This window comes from Podarcis bocagei (assembly GCF_964188305.1).
Source record: "Podarcis bocagei genome assembly, chromosome: 2".
NCBI lineage: Eukaryota > Metazoa > Chordata > Lepidosauria > Squamata > Lacertidae > Podarcis > Podarcis bocagei.
Window position 1 is genome coordinate 22,605,426 of NC_138126.1, and position 22,729 is coordinate 22,628,154.

The window sequence follows — 22,729 nt, forward strand, 5'->3', positions numbered from 1 at the left end:
AACCCAGCCAGATGGGTGGGGTAGAAAGAAAGAAAGAAAGAAAGAAAGAAAGAAAGAAAGAAAGAGAAAGAAAGAAAGAAAATAGTCCAACCCCCTGCAATGCAGGAATCTTGACCAACATGGAGCTTAAACCCACAACCCTGAGATGAAGACTCTGATGCTCTAGCAAGAGGATTTTCCCTGTGCAATGGAGTCTCTGCAAGAGAGGCTGACTGATATAAGGACCTATCTGCAACTCAATTCCCAAAACAGTAAGGAGTCGTAAACGTCTTAATTTAAGATCCATTCATACGCCTGATACCAAAACATTTTCCTAGGTAGCAGTGAACATTCCCATTATTTATCCCAATTGTTTTTTAAACTTTGCACATCAAACTTATTTGTTGATAATAAATATCTATTAAAAAGTCATCACTGGCTTTTTAGTGTCCAATGAATTATCCGATTGCTCCCAAATTTTGGGTGTCTCAAAGGCTGTGAAGGCCGCCGAACCAAAACAAGTTGTTTAAAAGATGTTGCTGCTTCAAGTATTGCCATTGTGCCACCTCTGACAGATGGTATTTTTTTCTTAGAGCATCATACATATAAAATTAGTCTTCCTCCTCTACACCTTTTATCAGCTTTTTTCCATATTGCCATATTTTCCCCAATTCTACTTTAATAGAGTAGGGATAGGCAAACTCAGCCCTCCAGATGTTTTGGGACTACAACTCCCATCATCCCTAGCTAACAGGATGGTCAGGGATGATGGGAGTTGTAGTCCCAAAACATTTGGAGGGCCGTGTTTGCCTATGCCTGCCATAGAGTATTTTTTTAAAAAATAATGTTTTCAGATTTATACATTTCACTAATTTTATAATCATTTTAACATTTCAAAACTTGACATCCTTCCCCCTCTTTCTGTAGTTCCTTAAATTTATCTTTAATATCTTCTGCATATCCAAATTAACTTAATTTTATTCATTTATTCATCTCCTTTAAATATATACTCTTATAAAACTGCAGGCTATTACAAGAATCCTGCCAATGTTCTTATCTGTTTACAATTTATCTATAAATATTCAATAAAGCATTTCTTTTATAAAAAGTTTGTTATCTTGATTTCTTATTCTTCCAGTAAGTTTAACCATTTCTGCATATTCCATAAGCTTTTATATCCATTCTTCCATTGCTAGGACTTCTGCTTCTTTCCATTTTGGGGCAAGTAACATTCTTGCCACTGTAAGAATAAGTTTTTATACAGTTTAGGTGGTTCTGTCCCTATAATTCCCAAAAGAAAAGCTTCTGGGTTGTTGTTTTTTTTTTTTGGGGGGGGGGTTACAAGCATCATTTTAAACATCCTTTTCAATTCATTATATATCATTTCCCCATAGAGGAAGTGTAAGGAGTAAGGATAGACAGCATCTTAAAAAGCAGAGACATCACCTTGCTGATAAAGGTCTGTATAGTTAAAGCTATGGCTTCCCCAGTAGTGATGTATAGAAGTGAGAGCTGGACCATAAAGATTGCCGAAGAATTGATGCTTTTGAATTATGGTGCTGGAGGAGACTCTTGAGAGTCCCATGGACTGCAAGAAGATCAAACCTATCCATTCTGAAGGAAATCAGCCCTGAGTGCTCACTGGAAGGACAGATTGTGAAGATGGGGCTCCAATACTTTGGCCACCTCATGAGAAGAGAAGACTCCCTGGAAAAGACCCTGATGTTGGGAAAGATGGAGGGCACAAGGAGAAGGGGACGACAGAGGACGAGATGGTTGGACAGTGTTCTCAAAGCTACAAACATGAGTCTGACCAAACTGCGGGAGGCAGTGGAAGAGTTCCTGGCGTGCTCTGGTCCATGGGGTCACGAAGAGTTGGACACAACAACAACAAAGGAGTAAGGAGTCGAACCCCTGCGGCCAAAGACAACCATGCTCCTACTGCTAGACCAAATGACCAGCAGCCTGTTTCGTCCTCTGGAAAGTCCGCAACCATGGTCTTGCATGGCAGCTGCTTTCCCCTCCAGTGTGGGAAAAGGTAAAGGTAAAGGGACCCCTGACCGTTAGGTCCAGTTGCAGACGACTCTGGGTTGCGGCGCTCATCTCGCTTTATTGGCCGAGGGAGCCGGCGTACAGCTTCCGGGTCATGTGGCCAGCATGACTAAGCCGCTTCTGGAGAACCAGAGCAGCACATGGAAACGCCATTTACCTTCCTGCCGGAGTGGTACCTATTTATCTACTTGCACTTTGACGTGCTTTAATCCACAGTAGCCACTCTGACCTCTACTGAAGCTCTCTGTCACCTTTGCTCTGCCCAGTGCTGTGTTGATCTTCAGCTGCATCCCCACTATCCCCACCCCCTTGCTGATCATGGGGTTTTTGTTTGTCTCCCAGAGTCCAGATGCTCAAGGCCTCATGGTGCTTTGCTGTGGCTGAAAGGCAGCAGCAGACAAGGCTGAAGAGAACCTGTCAGTATGCGTGAATGAAAGTGAGACAGCCCTGGTTCTTCTCTGCACCAGCCGTAGCTTTTGGGGATCCATCCCAAGGACCATGGGCAGGTTGGGTAAGCATGTGAGGTCACTAAGGTGATATGTGGGCAAACCCTTTCTCCTAGAATCATAGAATCATAGAGTTGGAAGAGACCACAAGGGCCATCAAGTCCAACCCCCTGCCAAGCAGGAAACACCATCAGAGCACTCCTGACATATGGTTGTCAAGCCTCTGCTTAAAGACCTCCAAAGAAGGAGACTCCACCACACTCCTTGGCAGCAAATTCCACTGTCGAACAGCTCTTACTGTCAGGAAGGTCTTGTTGCTGAGCCAAAAGGGAAGGGAAGGAAAACAGAAAGTACTGAAACCTCTAGTTGTGGAACTGGGCATTAGAGGGAATGGAAGTTCTGTATGCACCATGCGCTTAAAGATTGTCCCCTCCCCCACCCCAGAAAAAGAATTCTGGGAACTGTAGTTTATTACTATTACTATTTATTTCATTTCTATACTGCTTTATATTTTTAAGAAAAATCTCAAAGCAGTTTACAGAATATTAAAACGTCAATAAACAATCTGAAGAAAGTCAAATACAGTGGTACCTCAGGTTACATATGTTTCAGGTTACATACGCTTCAGGTTACAGACTCTGCTAACCCAGAAATATTACCTCAGGTTAAGAACTTTGCATCAGGATGAGAACAGAAATCACGCAGCAGCGACGTGGTGGCAGCAGGAGGCCCCATTTGCCTCCAGCTATTAATTAATAACCCAAGATCACAGCATCTTTCCAATAGTTTCTGGACTTTCATGCAGGGTCAAGATCTCCCTCACCTGGCTAGTGCTCACTCTCTGAGGACATCTATCTCCAATAACGCATATACAGTGGTACCTCGGGTTGCAGACGCTTCAGGTTACAGACTCCGCTAACCCAGAAATAGTACCTCGGGTTAAGAACTTTGCTTCAGGATGAGAACAGAAATTGTGCTCTGGCGGCGCGGCGGCAGCGGGAAGCACCATTAGCTAAAGTGGCGCTTCAGGTTAAGAACAGTTTCAGGTTAAGAACAGACCTCCGGAATGAATTAAGTACTTAACCTGAGGTACCACTGTACACACAAAAATTGACTGGCAGGCAAAGATGATAGAATATTTAGAACTTGCAAAAATGACTGGGAGATTAAGAGGAAACTCAAACCAGAGAATGAGTAAAGGTTTGACAATATTTAAAGAATATCTAAAAAAGTATGTATTGTGATAATGCAAATCTTCTGACAGGTCTAGATTGAATCTTGAATAATAACGAAATTATAGAAGCAAGAATCACCATTGATATGTAACAGTTCACAAATAAGGAAGCGCGTATAGACCAATCATGTGTAAAAAGTACAATGAGGTGAATCAGAAGTCAAAAGTGTGCGAGATATCAAATGATATATTGTTAGTGTTTAGTTGTTTTGATGGTATGGTATTGGTCTGTTTGTGTTGTTTTTTATGTAGCATGTAAATTGTTTTGCAATAAAGCTTTAATAAATTAAAACAAAAACAAACAACATAATTAACAGAAAACTAAAATTTTATCTTAAAGATTTCAAAATATTACAAAGGAGGTCAACTACGGAATACATATTTAACGCAAAGTTAACAAACAAACAAAAAACCTTAAACATTTTCACCCCAAAATTGCTAAGTGAAGTCAAATATAAAATGCACATTTAAAACAGCATAATTAACGAGAGAATAAAAGATTATCATAAGCATAACACGTCTGTTTGGCAGGCACAAAAAGATGGGGTGAAATAATCCAATAGTTAGGGATTTGTTGTCAGGCATAGCGATGTCTCTCTGGTCTCAGGGTATTGGGAGCTGTAATTCTGTGAGTGGTGAACTACAGTTCCCAGTATTTTTCCAGGAGATGTGCACTTTAATGTCTGGTGTGTACTCAGCCAAAGATGCTAAATAGCCCTGAAATTTTCAGATGGCATATGAAAAAATACGAACTCAATTCAGCTTAAGGAATCTCCATACAGATTTGAATGCAGATTTACAGTAAGACCAGGGTTCTCTATAAAGAAGCCTAATTTTTTAAATATATGTCTTAGGGCACCATATCAATAATAATAGTTTTTAAAATATCTATATCTTTTTTCCTCCTGGCAGGTTTTGGAAGGGAATATTGGGGTCCAGAAAAAAATGTGGAATGTATTTTCCTGATTTCGGTGTATGTGACATGAAGAGATTATAGGCACATGCAAGCAAGATTTGTTCAAGCACTTCTAGCTGGCTTTGAAGTATTTTTGCTGCAGCATATCCTGTTGCCAAAGAGGCAAGCCACTTTCTTGGTTTAAAAAGCAGCTTGCCTCTTTGTCTAGTGCTGTGGCAACAAAATGTAAGGGGGGGGGGAGGGAAACAGTTGTTTTCAGTCAAGTCACCACTACTGAGCATACATTTGTTTAATGACAAATTCAGGCGCGATTGTCATGGGATCGTAGAGTTGGAAAGAACCCTGTGGATCATTTACCCCAATCCCCGGCAATGCAAGAATTTTTGTGTGCAACGTGGGGCTCAAACCCACCACCCTAAGTTTAAGAGTCCAATGCTCTACCAATTGAGCTATCCCTCTGTGTGTATGTGTGTGATGTTTTAAATGGCCCTCAAGAAAGCGTTCAGTCCAGGGTTGATACGACTGCCAAAAGATGAAACAGGCTTGGATGCATTAACCTTAAGTAACAAGAAGTTGGCGTATGTCCAATATATTTTTCACACATGAGATGGAAAAACCCACTTGGCACCGTTTCTGAATGCTGTTCTTTGGGGGCATAACGCTGAAAGCAGAGATGCTAGCCAATACAGGCTCGAATTTTCACATTACGGACCAATATAAAGCACAAACCACTAATTTCAGCGCTGCATGCAAATACTGTCTTACTGCTTGATTTGCTGATGCATCTGGCAAGAACAAGGAAAAAAAATCTGTCCTTCGAGCCGGAGTCGAACCAGCGACCTAAGGATGACTTTGGCAGCAGTCTACAGTCCTCCGCTCTACCAGCTGAGCTATCGAAGGGACAAGCCTAGGGTGCTGTGCCTCACCTTTTAACTGTGGGTGTGGTTGGGCGTGGAACTGGAATTTCAATGGGAGATATTCCCTTTGAATGCCTTCTCCAGATTTCCTGCCTCTCCGCCAGCAAGCCTAAGATCTAAAGCATGGGTAGGCAAACTAAGGCCCGGGGGATCCAGTTCAATCGCCTTCCAAATCCGGTCCACAGACGCTCCAGGAATCAGCATGTTTTTACATGAGTAGAATGTGCCCTTTTATTTGTAATGCATCTCTGGGTTATTTGTGGGGCCTGCCTGGTGATTTTACATGAGTAGAATGTGTGCTTTTATTTAAAATGCATCTCTGGGTTATAGGAATAACCCAGGGGCATAGGAATTTGTTCATTCCCTTTATATATATATATATATATATGTATGTATATATAAAGATAGTAAGAAAACCCACAAGCATAACCTTTAAAAATCCTGGATTTAAACTAAGTTGCTTCATTGGCAGAAGCCAGCACAATGGTTAGCAGGCTGTTGTGTTGAAACATGAAAAGCTTTCGAAGTAAAAGACCAAGGTAAAGCTCCATCCCTTCTTTTTGGGCCTGAGAAGGCCACTTCTCTTCTTTAGAACAGGTAGGGGAGAATTGTTTTTGTAGTGTTTGTTTGAAATATATCCCTTGCTGTAATGTGTCCCTTGTTGTAAGCTGCTTTGAGGATGGTGTGTGTGTGTGTGTGTGTGTAAAAGTAGCATAAAAATAAAATGAATGAATGAATGAACTAAACTACAACTCCCATCAGCATAAGCAAGCATGGCCAATTGCCAAGGATGATGGGAGTTGTAGTTCAGCAGCATTTGGAAGGACCAAAGGTTCATCACACCTCTACTAGATGTTTATGGACTAAACATCATCCCTGCCCATTGGGGCTCTTAGGTGTTGTACTTCCCACAACTTCTGGATAGGCATACAGGTTCCCCATCTCTGTTATAAGGGGTCCCCCTCATCTCAGTTCATTGACTTGCAGTCAGTGTGCATCTTATGAGGATGTTGTCATCCATCATCAACAGCCGCTGCCCTTGCCTCTGCAGTGTCATGACTTTGTGCCAAGATTTCTCAAGGAATATAGGGAAGCTTTCACTGAAATTCCAGTTCCATGCCCTGTAGGCCAATCGCTGCCTTTTTTTTTTTTTTAAAGGAAGCCGCATCCCAAGTTGAAAAGAACAAGGCAAAGCTTTGGGCTTGTTCCTTCGATAGCTCAGCTGGTAGAGCGGAGGACTGTAGGTTGTTGTCCAAGCCATCCTTAGGTCGCTGGTTCGATTCCGGCTCGAAGGACAAAGTGTTTTTGCTTGCCAGAAGTAGCTCCTGATCTCTCAACCAATCATACACTGTGACTTCCTTCATCATGACTACAAACAGTCTGGAGAAACCCTCTGAGTCATACTGAAGCCTCTAATCCAAAATAAGATCTTGTAGTTTGAAAATACCAGAGTATAGTTTTCCACATCTGGCCTTGAGACAAGCGAGTTTCAGCTCCTGTTTCAGTTTCTGGTTTGTGGACCAGCTACTGAGCCTTGCAGCACGAAATGAAAGGAGTGCTGTGTTCATTGGCAAAGTGGTAGACACTGTTCAATAAAACGCTTGTGCAACTGATCAAACCTGCAAGTGCTGTGGCCCTTGAGAAGTGCTGCTGGTGGTGGTTGTTGTCGTGAGGAACCCCATTCCCTCAGCAGCAAGATATTGCCACTGCAGTACATTGCAAAAGCAAATCTTCAAAGTAGAGAAGCTTCTTGGAAGGAGAAACCAAGACCCCACAGAACAAACAAGCAGCAGCTACACATGTATTGCACAGCTGGTGCCTGGGGAAACCAGGACTACTGGAGTCTGACTAGGGAGAGGGGAGCATGGATTTGTGGGGACCTGTACCAGCCAGGAGGTGAGAATCAGAGGCAGGGGAAACTTCAGAGCTGGAGGAAGAAGCAGGTCAGGCAAGTGAAGGGCCGGATGCTTCCTGACCCTCTCCTGCACCACTGTCTCCCAGAACCAGGAGCGAACAGAAGTGGGAAGAGCAGAGGCAGTTTCCACAAAGGCATAGTCTCTGGCTGCATGTGTGCAGCCTGTTGTGGGGAGGTGCATAAGCTGGTGAAGGGGGCATGGCCCCCTGTTGCTGCAACAAGAGCATAGAATAGCTGCCTAGATGCAAGGCTGGTGTGTGCAGGTATTCAGAGCTGAGGAAACTACTGTAAGTGTCAGCTTTGACAATGAAGAGCTAACTATCTTCCGTGGGCATTCATGTGGTTGCCGAGATATCAGAAGAGAGAGGAAAGTAGCCTCACATCTTTGCTTGTATGTTTCCCATGGGCACCTCGTTGGCCACTGTTAGAACAAGCCACTCTTCTTCTTCTTCTTTGGTGATCACTTGTAGCTGAGTAAGTTTGTCTTCCATGAACACGGTTTTAGCAGTAAGTCTGTAAGTGACTGTGCAGGCCAATTCTGGACCCACACGTCCTTCCACAGTGGGGACATTGGTTTCCTGGCGGGAGTTGATCACAGTGAGGGTTTGCCAAACATGCCTTCCTCTTAGCACGTTTCTCCCTTGTGTCCTGAGTTTGAGTGTCTTCAAAGCCCATGACACCTTTGGTAAAGGCTGTCCTCCAACTGGAGCTCTCTTAGGCCAGTGTTTCCCAGTTGTCAGTGTTTATACTACATTTCTTTAGATTTGCCTTTGAGAGAGTCTTTAAACCTCATTAACCACCAGCATTGCACTTTCCATTTTTAAGTTCAGAATACAGTGGTACCTCGGGTTAAGTACTTAATTCGCTATGGAGGTCCATTCTTAACCTGAAAATGTACTTAACCTGAAGCACCACTTTAGCTAATGGGGCCGCCTGCTGCTGCCGTGCCGCCAGAGCACAATTTCTGTTCTCATCCTGAAGCAAAGTTCTTAACCTGAAGCACTATTTCTGGGTTAGCGGAGTCTGTAACCTGAAGCGTATGTAACCCGAGGTACCACTGTAGAGTACAGTGGTACCTCGGTTAAGAACTTAATTCATTCTGGAGGTCTGTTCTTAACCTGAAACTGTTCTTAACCTGAGGTACCACTTTAGCTAATGGGATCTCCCGCCTACACTACGCCATCACTTCACAATTTCTGTTCTCATCCTGAAGCAAAGTTCTTAACCCGAGGTACTATTTCTGGGTTATCAGAGTCTGTAACCTGAAGCATCTGTAACCTGAAGCATCTGTAACCCAAGGTACCATTGTAGTTGCTTTGGAAGACGATAATCAGGCATCCGCACAACATGACCAGTCCATCGAAGTTGATGTTGAAGAATCAAGCCATTAAAATAGATCCAGCAAGACTCTTCTTATGTTCTTAGGCTGCTGATGTTTGTGTGTCTTCTTAGTGCTTCTGGGCCTTGCCGCTCTGCTCCTGCTGCGGAAGAGCATGCCCAGCCCCTTAGAGAGATGTTTTGAGGATCCAGAATATGAGCGGCTGCTGGATATTGCTAAGGATGGGCTGGGCAAAACTGAAGAACCGAGACGGATTGCAATTGTGGGAGCCGGAGTTGCTGGACTTACAGCTGGGAAAGTGCTGCTGGACGCTGGACACAAGGTGATGAGGCCAAGGAGATGGGGAGGTATTGGCAGGGTGAGAAGCAAGGGCAGGTGAGGCAGGAGTTGCATAATAACAGCAATTTTGTATTTGTACTCTGCCTGTCTGACTGGGTTGCCCCAGCCACTCTGGGCGGCTTCCAACATAAAGTACAGTATATAAAAACATAATGAAGCATTACACATTACAAAGCTTATCTGATGGGAGGGTGTTCCACAGGATGGGTGCCACTACCGAGAAGGCCCTCTCCCTGGTTGCCCACTTTCCTGTAAGTCAAGCCCAAATCCTGCCCCCTTGATTCACAATCTTCAGCCAACCTTGCCCAAACTCTTATCTCGCTCAGGATGTTTGGATTTAATGACACAAGGCAGTGTTTCAGGCTGATCCAGTCTCTGAAGCAACCCCAGAGTGGCCCTACCAAATGATTAAAAAATTGGGACAATGGTTTCTGCACACGGGTTTGCAAGCCGGGAAAAGAAAACGATGGACGTGTATGAAATATAGATTGTTGTTTAGCCATCCCGTGCATCTTCTGGGGGAAACCAAGGGTTTGCTTCCAGTGTGACCTGGTGCAGATGTAATCCTGATTTCTTGCAAACCACGCTTAAAGCTAGCACTGGGAATGCACCTGAATAGGAATGCGCCATAGCTAACCTCAGCATATATGTAATGCTAAACCATGGTTAAAGGCAGTGCTTTTTTCTGGGGGGGGGGGGTACGCAGGAGTATGCATGCCCCTAAACATTTTGTGAATCTAAGTTTGGCCTCATTGAAGGGCAGTATTTCAATATGAGTAGGAAAATGAGAGTACCCCTGAACATATATATATTTTTTTTAGAAAAAAAGCACTGGTTAAAGCCAACAAGGGAGAATTTGTCCTCAAAAGGGATTGAGGGAATAGGAGGAGGACGGTATGTGCGTTCCTGAGACTGTCTTCCAGTTTTCAAGCCCTGGTCTTTATAGAGCCAGGTTTACATTTCAAAGTACCAAGCCTGACATTGACACATGGCATCTTCAGGCAGATGCTGGCGACACAGCACTCTGGAAGGGACTATAATTGACACTTGCCCTGGGCTCCCATTTAGTCAAACATTTGCTCCAGACGACTGGGCTTGCGAGCTGCTGTTTTAATTTTCCGCAGTGCTCCTGACACAGCATCCCTCCACTGTATTGTGGGAAATTAAAAAGGTGTCCCCCTTTCTGGTGCCTGAGAATACAGAGGATAGCCTTTAATAATAATAATAATAATAATAATAATAATAATAATAATAATAATAATAATAATAAATTTTATTTATACCCTGCCCTCCCCAGCCAAGGCCAGGGGAGGCTCAGGACGGCTAACAACCAATAATAAAAACAAGCTGAATGAATACAACTTAAAAACAACATTAAAATACAACATTAAAACATTAAAATGCAGCCTCATCACAGGAGGAGAAAGGAAAAAAGAAAGAGGGGGAGGGAATCAAATTGACTCCAAGCCAAAGGCCAGGTGGAACAACTCTGTCTTACAGGCCCTGCGGAAAGAAATCAGATCCTGCAGGGCCCTGGTCTTATGAGACAGAGGGTTCCACCAGGCCAGAGTCAGTGTTGAAAAGGCCCTGGCTCTGGTTGAGGCTAATTTAACTTCCTTAGGCTCCGGGACCTCTAGGGTGTTGCTTTTAAGGACCTTAAGGTCCTCCGTGAGGCATACCGGGAGAGGCGGTCCCATAGGTCTGAGGGTCCTAGGCATAATGATATGGTCTCTACGGCATATACAGCTTTCATCATGGCGGCACCTGTCAACGTTGTACTCTCGAGATGTCCTGGACTACAGCTCCCATCATCCCACTCTGGCTGGGAGCTGATGGGAGTTGTATTCCCAAAAATCCGGAGGATGCCCCGTCGGCGACCCCTGTCTTACACCGTCGCTTTCCTCAGCATAGTTTGGCAGGTTCAGGGGCTGAGTGGCTCCAATAGCAGCCTTACTCCTCTAGGGGATGCTGGCTCCACCTGAGACCCAGGTGCGAGTAGAAAAACAAGAGCTTCACTCAGCCTAGATTCCCCGTTTGCCTGCCCCCCCCCCCCCCGCCCTCTGCTTCTGCAGAGCAGGCTCATTCCAGTCCAATAACCCGGATCAGCACGTTTGCTATATATTTTCCCCCCATCAACAGGGCCAACTGGCAGGACTTAATTACTATTTTCTGCTGCAGGGCAAGCTTATGAAAAACAAATGAAAAAACTGGGTGGGCCACGGAGTGTGCAGTTGCACAAACCACCAGGCAATTAAATATGTAGATGGCAGGCATGATCACTTCTTTTGTTGTTTTTGCAAATCTTGCAAGCTTCTCTTTTATTGGTGACCTGCCGTGCCACAATGTGCAAGACATATTCAAGAGAATGGGGAAGGTAGATAGCCAGGGTGTGGAATGTGGCCCTCTGAGCTTCTACATCTGGCCCTCAAAATTCTCCCCGGCTACATCCCTGCATTAGGGACGTGGGTGGTGCTGTGGGTTAAACCACAGAGCCTAGGACTTGCTGATCAGAAGGTCAGCGGTTCGAATCCCCGTGACGGGGTGAGCTCCCGTTGCTCAGTCCTGCTCCTGCCAACCTAGCAGTTCAAAAGCACATCAAAGTGCAAGTAGATAAATAGGTACCGCTTTGGCGGGAAGGTAAACGGCGTTTCCATGCGCTGCTCTGCTTTGCCAGAAGCAGCTTAGTCATGCTGGCCACATGACCCGGAAGCTGTATGCCGGCTCCCTCGGCCAGTAAAGCGAGATGAGCACTGCAACCCCAGAGTCGGCCATGACTGGACCTAATGGTCAGGGGTCCCTTTACCTTTACATCCCTTCATTGCACAAGTGGTTTTGCTTGGCTTGATTGCATCTGGTTCAGTATAAAGGCAGCTTCCTATGCCATGCATGGGAATGGAGATCCAGAATATGTCAGGATCACCCATGTATTTTTGACCCCAGATCGGTTGACACTTTGCCAAGGAGCTAACCAAGGCACAGCAGTCTGGTTTCCCAACAGAGCCGTTGCCAATGAGTCAGATCTTGTGGCTTTATTTATACAGGTGCATCTGTTCTGAAGCAGAGCTGTAATCATAACCAGAAAAACAGACCTTTCCCTCAGGGACCTTGGGTAATCTCTGACAAACAGTTCCTCCAGAATGTGACGTTTTCAAGATGTTAGCTGATTGAAAGCACCATAATTCACCTACCTGTCTCGTGCCCTGTTTTTCTCAATTTTGTTTTGGAGCTAGCTCCGACCCCCCACCAAAATTTATTCTGCTGTCTGCACTCCTGTCCCAGGACCAGACATCTGTAACACAGCAGAGCATGCAAAGATCCTTGCGCTCTGGTGTCTGTGGGCATCCTGGTGTGTGCAAAAGATCTGTAGATCAGGGCCCTGATCCAGCACTGACCTTAGAAAGGTGAGCAAAGGAAGAGACATCTCTGAAGTTGCAGACATAGGAGCGTAGGAAGCTCTCCTTTGCTGAACCAGACTGAAATATACTTGGAGTCGAGAGTGGATTTCATGCTCTTTATTCAGCTCATAGTGGTGAGGAGGAATGAAAGTTCCCCCAAAGTATCTGCTTTATATACATTATTTACACAATGGGCTGCACGTGATTGGCTAATTCCGGGATTCTCCTGTAGGCCAATCAGGTTGTGGATTCACTTCCATCTGGAGCTGGATTGGGTGGCTCCTGCAGACCAATCACACTGCTGTATTGTTCTAGGACCAATCAGACTTCTGCATTCTGAATCCTATTGTTCGTTCTAGGACCAATCAGACTGCTGCATTTTGGATCCTATTCAACTCAGTACATAACACAGACCCATGGTCCTCCTAGCTTAGGATTGTTTACTGAGCAGCTTTCCAATATTTCAGACAGAGAGTCTTTCCCAACTGTACCCGGAGATGGCAGGGACTGAACCTGGGATCTTCTGCATGCAAGGGAGATGCACTGCTGCTGAGCCATGCCCCATCCCCAAATAAAGCAGAAAAACTTGACCTTGCTCTTGTACAGGGAAACCCCACTGAAACAAAGCAGCAATTACAGGCGGCTCCCCATTCGACTTGCACACAGCTGCATATAGGCACCCACCTTAGGGGAAAGTGGTGGCTGGGAGGCGGAGCAGCAGTTGCCACTGCCTGCTGATTGGCTCTCTCCCTGGCAAGCAAGCCAATGGCAGCAGTGGTGATGAGGAGAATCAGCTGGCTGTGAAAGTCGAGAGGAGCTAGACTCTTGGAGGGAAAGGAGTCTTGCCCACCAGCCCTCCAGAATCCAGAGCCAACACTGCTGGCATCTGCACCCTTTCAGCTGTTCTGTGCCTCCCAAGGGGAGTCTGCCCCAACCACCGAAGAAGAGCCTACACCATGGGTAGGCAAACTAAGGCCCGGGGGGCGGATCCGGCCCAATCACCTTCTTAATCCGGCCCACAGATGGTTCGGGAATCAGTGTGTTTTTACATGAATAGAATGTGTCCCTTTATTTAAAATGCACCTCTGGGTTATTTGTGGGGCCTGCCTGGTGTTTTTACATGAGGAGAATGTGTGCTTTTATTTAAAACACATCTCTGGGTTATTTGTGGGGCATAGGAATTCGTTCATTATTTTTTCCAATATATAGTCCGGCCCCCCACAAGGTCTGAGGGACAGTGGCCCGGCCCCTGCTGAAAAAGTTTGCTGACCCCTGGCCTACACAATACAACCCAAACTTCAGCAGCAGCTGAATGCAAGTCAGCGCTTGCATGCCCAAAGCACGCTGCCCAGTCCTTCCGACTCAATGAACTCAAAGCTGATGTTCCTGCAAACTTGGCCATTTTGAATCTGCACAGTCCCCACTCTCTAGTAGCATCTACTACAGAAAGATGCTTCTTGCAGTTTGTGTTTCAATAAGGTATCAACAGGGTCCATTTCTGCTGCCCTCAGTGCCACCAGCCTAAGTCCATTCTGAGAGCAGACTTTACCACTGATCTTGTCTATTTTGCCAGTCCCCAGTACTGGCATCAAGCATTCCTCAACAGTGTAACTTCCAGGCAAACTTAGCAGGCTGAACATTCAGGCTAAGTAATCTGACAGCAAGTTGATAATTGCCCTTGAATAAGAATAACACCAGCAGATCCAATGTGGCAGCAACTTCTGAAAGGTAACAGCCAATATCCAAGGCTTGTAAGTCTTAATTACAAACTCACCGGAGATGAATGAATGAAATCAGTATGAGCCACCAGACATCTCTGACACCTGAATGATATAATTTGCTTAACCTGCCTAGAATAAGGTGCCAGTGACAGATTGTTCAGCTTTCGGCCCCCCAGGGACTACAGCTCCCATCATCCCTGACCACTTGCCATGCTGTCTGGGGCTGATGGGAGTTGCTGTCCAACATCTGGAGGCTGAGGAAAGCTGCTATAATCAGGACTATAAATATTGGACTGGGTATTCTCACAAAACAAACACTTTGGCCCTTTCCCATGGGGGCATTCTTCAACATTGTTCAGTGGAGCCATTTTGCAACCACTGCAATTATAGATCTTCTTTTGCCCACCCCCCAGGTGACAATTCTAGAAGCCAGCAGCTGTGTGGGAGGCAGGATGGAGACTTACCATGATCCCAAGGGGGGCTGGTATGTGGATTTGGGCCCGAGGCGCCTGCCTTTCAGCCACAGGTAAGAAGGGGCAGTGATATTCCCATGGTGGTGTGTGGCTGATAATATTTGATGGAGGGAAAGAGAGTTGGTATGACAGCCACCTTCAAATGAGAGCCAGTGTGGTGTAGTGGTTAAGAGCAGTAGACTCGTAATCTGGTGAACCGGGTTCGCGTCTCCGCTCCTCCACATGCAGCTGCTGGGTGACCTTGGGCTAGTCACACTTCTCTGAAGTCTCTCAGCCCCACTCACCTCACAGAGTGTTTGTTGTGGGGGAGGAATGGAAAGGAGAATGTTAGCCACTTTGAGACTCCTTAAAGGGAGTGAAAGGCGGGATATCAAATCCAAACTCTTCTTCTTCTTCTTCAAAAAGAGGGAGGGCTGTCACATAGGAGGTGAAAGGAGCTTGTTTCCTGCTGCTCCGAAGGGTAGGGCCTGATCCAATGGATTCAAAATGGCAAGAAAGGACATTCCGACTAAATATTAGGAAGAGCTTTCTGATGGTAAGAGCTGTTTGACAGTAAAACAGACTTATCTCAGAAGGCGGTGGACTCTCGTCCGTTGCAGGTTTTTAAGCAGAGGTTCAGCGGCCATCTGTCAGGGATTCTTTAGCAGCGATTCCTATGTTGCAGAGGGTTGGTCTAGATGACCAATGGGGTGTCCCTTCCAACTCTGCAATTCTGTGACTCAATGAGAACAAAATCAAGGACAAAACTGAAATGAGTCTGATGGTAAAATGCCCGTCATCATGTCATGCAGCATGTGCAGAGATGGGAGGCGTTGCAATTTTAGGGGACCCTGTGGTGTGCAGTGGATCCCTGTGGTCACTAAATCTTAGAGTTGGAAGGGACCCCATGGGTCATCTAGTCCAGCCCCCTGCAATGCAGGAATCTCAGCTAAAGCAGGCATGACAGATAGCCATCCAAACCTCTGTTTTAAAAACCTCCAAGGAAGGAGAGTCCACCACCTCTCATTGGAGTCTGTTCCACTGCTGAACTGCTCTTGCTGTCAGAAAGGTTTTTTTGAATGTTTGGTCATTGCATACTTCATCCATTCATTTATTTGCATTTGTATTGTCGCCACCTTTCCCCCCAAGAGCTCAAAGGGGCCTCCATGGTTCTCCCCTTCCCCATTTAATCCCCACAGCAACACTGTGAGGTAGGTTAGGCTGAGAGGCAGTGAGTGGCTCAAGATCACCCAGTGAACTTTGTGGCTGAGTGGGGATTTGAACCCTGGTCTCCCAGGTCCTAGCCCGACACTCTAACCATTACACCACGCTGGCTCTTCCGCACTACAACTTCCCCTGCATGATCAAAGTCAGCAGAAGTGGAGTGTCCAGTTTCTGAAGAGAGGGAGAGGGCATGTGCTGCCCTCCGTCTCATCATGTCCCCAAATGTAGCACCTTACCTTTGCCTCAAAGGAATGGATGACAGCCATTCCCCCATATGCCAGGATGCAAAGGTACACTGACACAACTGGGTAAGAGTTGAACCTGTTCCTTAATCTTTTGCTGATCCCAGCCATTATGAATTCAGGCTTTCTGTTTCTGGGGCCGTGCTTCTTGGTCATGCTAGAATGTGACAGAATATTTGGAACCAGCTTTTGGGGAAAAGGAAGGAAGGAAGGAAGGAAGGAAGGAAGGAAGGAAGGAAGGAAGGAAGGAAGGAAGGAAGGAAGGAAAGAAAGAAAGAAAGAAAGAAAGAAAGAAAGAAAGAAAGAAAGAAAGAAAGATTGCTCCAGCAACAGGCCATATGATTGCCAAGTTGCAGGCTAGAGATATTCCCCTTTTAACTTTGTTTCTGCTCCTGATTCAGAAGAGACAGTTGGGGCTTCCCCCAGTTTTGTTTTCCTCTAGTCCACACCCTTTCCCACCTGCTGGGATCCAGCTTGTTACAGCAGGTGTGGGACGAGGGGGTGGGAGGATAGGGGGGGGGAGAGAGAAGCCACATCCCTTTCGTCTCCTGTTCCAGCAGCAGAATTTAAAGGCAACTCTCCAGGTTGCAACCTAACCAGCGACTGTCCAGTTCTGTGGGAGTGGGAAGCTCCCAGGGCAAGTGATAAGCTTTCAGAACCTTGGACAGCTCCAATGAGTCATGCTAAGGCAAGAGGCTACCTGAAATGTTGTCTGTGCAGAGAGCTAGTACCAAGGGAAGTCTTATGTAGGCTGATCAAATCTGGTAGGCTCTGCCAGGCTAGAGATGCTGACTGGGTAGTTAAAGGGAGGGTCCTCAGCTTATTTTAAAGTCTTTGGCTTCTGTGAAGTTGGGACGACAGAAGTATTGCAGGGAACCCTGCTTCTGGGAGGTTGGAAAGACAGAGATACAGTGGTACCTCGCAAGACGAATGCCTTGCAAGACAGAAAACCCGCTAGACGAAAGGGTTTTCCGTTTTTGAGCTGCTTCGCAAGACGAATTTCCCTATGGGCTTGCTTCGCAAGACGAAAACGTCTTGCGAGTGTTTCGATTTTTTTCCGCTTTCCCCCCTTTTTCTATGCCGCTAAGCTGCTAATAGCCTTTTAGCCGCTAAGCTGCTAAGCCTTTAATAGCTGCTAATCCGCTAAACCGCTAATAGCGCTAAGCCGCTAAGCCGCTAATAGGGTTGCTTCGCAAGACGAAAAAGCCGCTAGACAAAGAGACTCGCAGAACGGATTATTTTCGTCTGCAAAGAACTGTACTGCAAAGAATGGTAGCAGGCCTGTGTTGCCAGAAGGCCTATAATGTGTTTGTGTTTGTTTGTGTTTTGCCTGTCTATTTATTGAATTTATATGCTGCCCTTCTTCTAAGGAGTCCAGGGTGGCAAACATGTATACAATTTAAAAACAGGAACAAAGAGAAATGTTATAAAACAGATCAAAACATTCTTTTTTTTTTAGATCAAACCATTCTAAAAAATAATTAAAAACGTCTAAAAGGTGTTGCTTTTTTAGATCAAACCTAAAAGCAACTTCAGTGAAAAACACACATCCATCGCGAGATTGCCAGGAACAGTATTCTTCAGACACCAAATTCCTGTGTAAGCAGGAACCTTTTCAAATCCCTCCTTGATGGAGACAGGAACACCTCACTGTGTAGCACATTCCACAATCTGGGGACCACCACTGAAAAGGCCCTGTCATGGATGAGGACCAACCTGTGAATGAGATGCTGGTGGTTCTTTGAGGAGGTTTCCTGAACCCTTTCCTCGTCAAAGTTCTCCACCCTATACAGTAAAGTCTCTGATGGGACATGGGTCAGACCCTGGTAGACCATGGCAACGGAACAGGAGGCACAATAAGGGAACAAACTATGCAGAAAAGCTAAACACGGGAAATCAAAGACTAATGGCATAATAAACACACCCCTTTTTGTTTAATACCCATTCTTCCCCTCTGTTACCATCTTTCCTCCTACTCTTCCCCTCTGATCCGCCCATTGGCTCTCTCTACCTCCATGCAGAATTGTCCGGGAATATGTTGCAAAATATGGCCTGAAATTAAACCATTATTCAGACGGCAATGGCAACGCCTGGTACCTGGTGAACAATATCCGAGCCAGAGTCAAAGAGGTGGAGAAGAATCCAGACATTCTGGGATACCCTGTAGATCCCTCCGAACGTGGGAAGTCTGCTGTGGAGCTGTATTATGAAGCGTTGAAACCGGTGAGTTTCTTTTTGTAAACTGCTTTGAGGTGGTTTTTTTTTTTAAAAAAAAACATCAAATAGTGTATAAATTTTATGAAATAAATGAGAGAGAGTGTGTGCATGCGTGTGTTTGTGAACACAGTTGCCAACAGGTTAGCAGGGAGCCATACCAGCCTGCCTGAGGGGTATCTGTGCTACTCTGCTGCAGCAAAAACTGCCAGGAGACCTGTGGTATCTTAAAGACTAACACTTTTTGGTGTGGCGTTGACACACACACACACACACACACTATATATCTTCTTCATCTTCTTTGGCGTTCACTCATAGCCGAGTAAGATTGTCTTCCATAAACACATTTTTAACAGTGAATCCATGACTGTGGAGGCCAGTTCTGGATCCACACGTTCTTCCACAGTGGGGACATTGGTTTCCAGGCAGGAGTTGATCACGGTGTGGGTTTGCCAAGCATGCCTTCCTCTTAGCACGTTTCTCCCTTTCGTCCTGAGTTTGAGTGTCTTCAAAGCCCATGACACCTTTGGTAAAGGCTGTTCTCCAACTGGAGCACTCGCAGGCCAGTGTTTCCCAGTTGTCAGTGTTTATACTACATTTTTTTAGATTTGCCTTGAGACAGTATTTAAACCTCTTTTGTTGACCACCAGCATTATGCTTTCCATTTTTAAGTTCAGAATAGAGTAGTTGCTTTGGAAGACCACACACACACACACACACACACACACACACACCTGCAAAGGGGCATAGTTGGACACAGTGGTGCCAAAGGGAAGTGAAATGTAAGAAGTCTCAACACTGATAATTCAGTTAGACCTAGAACATATGTGTGGCTCCCAACAAAAAAAATAGCAAAAACACAATGCAACATCAAACACTAAAAACTTCTCTAAACAGGGCTGCCTTCAGATGTCTTTTAAAATCACATAGCTGTTTATCTGCTTGACATTTGATGAGAGGGCATTCCACAAGGCGGGTGCCACTACCGAGAAGGCCCTCTGCCTGGTTCCCTGTAGCCTCATCTCTTGCAATGAGGAACCACCAGAAGGCCATGGGAGCTGGATCTCAGTGAGAGTGGAGATGCTCCTCCAGGTATACAAGGGTGAAGCAGTTTTTATTTATTTTTGTTTTTATTTTATGTTTTAAACTATGTGATATTTGGCTGAAGGGTGGTATATAAGTCTAACATCATCATCATCATCATCATCATCATAATTTAACCTTCTGTTTCTCTAAACCTGAGGTTGATGGGGAGAAAAGGAGGACACACTTTGCCATTCAAGGATAGTCCTACAACAATTCGTCTTCATTTGTGCCTTTCAGATAGAAGAGGACTTGGTGAGATCAAACTGCAGCCATGTGCTTGAAAAATACGATGCCTATTCTCTCAAGGTGCTCAGTTTTATTGATATACGTGGGTGATATTTGCTGTTTGTGGCACGGATCTGCTTCTCCCTCTTTTTATATATATTACATCACTTTGCGGAATTGAGAGCACCATTCGATGATACACAAGACATGGAAATGCTCTTGCTTGTGCAATGCTGTGATTTGCATCTCTCCAGCCCCATCTCACTTTCCTGGCTGTTGGAAATAGCAAAGGGAAAAGAGAGCAGTGGCAGTTCCATGTCTGGTTTGGCACTGTTAAGTGCAGACCTCTTCATCCATTCATAATTCATGTGAGTCTGTTCTGGCCAAACTAAACTACAAGCGTTGGCCCAAGTTCATGTAGGTTTGCAAAACCTTGCATTTCTGCCACCAGGGGGCAGCAGAGTGCTACCATGTGTATAATGACAGCAATAAAAAAAAAATGTTTGTTTAATTGAATTTGATTGTTTTGAAACATTCAGTTTCAAAGTCTAGAGTACAATTTTTTTAAAAGTCAACACCTGAAATTTAGATTTTGGAATACAACTCATGCTTTGAGAAGTGGGATGGAAAATTGTTAAGCTTTCGCAAGGAAAACTCATCCTTTGAGTTTTGACATTGAAACGTGTATGTTGAAATTTGGAACACGGTTTTCAAAACTTGCTAGTTTAGTTATTTTTAATTTAGGGTATACGATAGCCTTTGAATTTTAGGCAAAGATGTGTTTAAGTTCTATCAATATTTCCACTTGAGCACAGCCATATTATTCCTCATACACTCTCCCACCTTCACAGGCCTATCTGATCGAAAAGGGAAATCTAAGCTACGCAGCCATCCGAATGATTGGAGACCTGATGAACCTGAGCGCGGAGTTTTCCCGCAGTTTCATTGAATTCCTCCGAGAAGTTTTCCTGTTTACCCGTGAAAAGAGGTAATAAAAGCCGGTTGCATAGGTGCTGCCTCCCTGGGGGAAATTCCCCATGAAGGGGAATTTACTTTTCAGTATTCTGCTAAACATTGGGACGTGGATGGTGCTGTGGGTTAAACCACAGAGCCTAGGACTTGCCAATCAGAAGGTCAGCGGTTTGAATCCCCGCGACGGGGTGAGCTCCCATTGCTCGGTCCCTGCTCCTGCCAACCTAGCAGTTTGAAAGCACGTCAAAGTGCAAGGAGATAAATAGGTACCACCCCAGCAGGAAGGTAAATGGCGTTTCCGTGTGCTGCTCTAGTTCGCCAGAAGCGGTTTAGTCATGCCGACCACATGACTGTACACCGGCTCCCTCGGCCAATAAAGCGAGATGAGCGCCGCAACCCCAGAGTCTTCTGCAACTGGACCTAATGGTCAGCGGTCCCTTTACCTTTTTATTCTGCTAAACACGTGGGAACGGGTGGAGGGATCAGAAGGTGTGGAAGTGTGGGGGGCCTGTATGAGGAATCCCACTTCCCTACCCACATGTCTGGGACGTTTCGAGAGTCGAACAGACTTCCGGAATGAATTAAGTTCAAGAACCAAGATTCCACTGTATATAAATTCAATAAAGAAATAAATACACACACACACACACACACACACTCCTGGTAGTTGAATGAGCATGTCTAGCAGAAATGACTTCTCCAGCCTTTTCTTGACCTCCAGGTATGATGAGATCGCTGGCGGGTTCGATATGCTGCCCAGGGCTATTCACCAGTCGCTCCCAGCTGGCACCGTGATGCTCAACAGTACCGTGACAGAGATTCTCAGAGAAGGGGACACAGTTTTGGTGCTCTACCATCCTTCCAGCTCCCTGGCCTCGTCAGGCACCATCCTGGCTGACTACGTCATCGTCACGTCCACGGCAGAGGCCACACGCCTCATCCGCTTCCACCCTTCCCTCTCGCCTGCCAAGACCCAGGCGTTCCGTTCTTTGCGCTCCACAGGAGCCACCAAAGTGGCCTTGGCCTGTGCTAAGAAGTTCTGGGAGGAAGAAGGAGAAGAGATCTACGGTGGAACCTCCATCAGTGACCTGCCCTCCAGGATCACCACTTACCCCAACCACAACTTCTCCAGCGGCCTGGGGGTCATCCTGGGCTCCCAGACTTACGGGGACGACTCGGAGTTTTTCGCCCCCCTCAGCCCCCAACAGGCTGTCGAGGTGATTCTGAGGGACTTGTCCACTATCCACCAGCGCCCCCTGGAAGAACTGAGGCGTCTTTGTAGCCGGTGGGTGGTCAAAAAATGGAACCTGGACCCCCATGCCATGGGGGCCTTCACCCTCTTCAGGCCTTACCAGCTGAGCGAACACGCGGAGGCCCTCGCCCGGAAGGAGGGGAGGGTCTATTTTGCCGGAGAGCACACGGCTTTGCCACATGGTTGGATTGACACGGCGATGAAATCAGCCCTGAGGGCAGCCAGGGATGTCCACCGGCACGCAGGGGCACAGGGCTGTGGTCACCAGACAGGCATTTTTGATGATCAAGGAGATGGCTCGGAGGTTTGTAAACCTCCTTGATCCGTTGTAAGGCTATGCCGCCTTAAAAAATTCAGGAGCAGTGAGTAAATAAAGGTGACTCATCCGAATCGTTTTCGTCAGTGTTTGAAAACACATGGAATATTATTCTGTAAGCCCTTGTGAAACTGTTCGCCTGCTCTTTTAAGCTGCCCCCACTTGGGTCTTTTGAATATGCCTCTACCTCTGAGTCCACATCTTCAGTTGTTGTCAGCCAGGTGGGGATCTTCCAGATGTGGCTTTGCAACCCTCCAAATTGACCTCCGTCGCCCTTAGTAATATTATCACGTATCACATAATCAGATGTGTTTGGCTACGTAACACAACAGAGGTGTCATGCTCACCAATTGGTTGGGATCACCCATGTGACTCATCTAGGAAGCGTCACCCTCATTCTTGCTTGCCTCACTTGATCGCAGCAATGTCATCAGATACCTAATTTGTACTTGCTAAGTGATGACATCCTGTTTTTGCTTTGACCCTGATTGAC

The 22,729-nt window shown here is 45.8% G+C and overlaps 1 protein-coding gene across 4 annotated transcripts in view; it reads left to right on the plus strand.

Moving 5' to 3' along the window:
* Positions 1-22,310, plus strand: part of LOC308580726 (L-amino-acid oxidase-like) — a 28,159-nt gene extending 5,849 nt beyond the window's left edge. For 2 of the 4 annotated variants that reach the window (XM_081182810.1, XM_081182812.1), the window contains exons 2-8: positions 2,374-2,542; positions 8,912-9,120; positions 14,667-14,779; positions 18,193-18,394; positions 19,709-19,777; positions 20,548-20,684; positions 21,372-22,310. In XM_081182810.1, the coding sequence (XP_081038936.1) occupies positions 2,530-2,542; positions 8,912-9,120; positions 14,667-14,779; positions 18,193-18,394; positions 19,709-19,777; positions 20,548-20,684; positions 21,372-22,242 (1,614 nt within the window). In that variant the 5' untranslated portion in view covers positions 2,374-2,529 and the 3' untranslated portion in view covers positions 22,243-22,310. Of the gene's footprint in view, positions 1-161; positions 252-2,373; positions 2,543-8,911; positions 9,121-14,666; positions 14,780-18,192; positions 18,395-19,708; positions 19,778-20,547; positions 20,685-21,371 lie in introns of those variants that run through there. The other 2 variants (XM_081182811.1, XM_081182813.1) reach the window with 2 other exon arrangements.
* Positions 22,311-22,729: the final 419 nt, after the last annotated feature.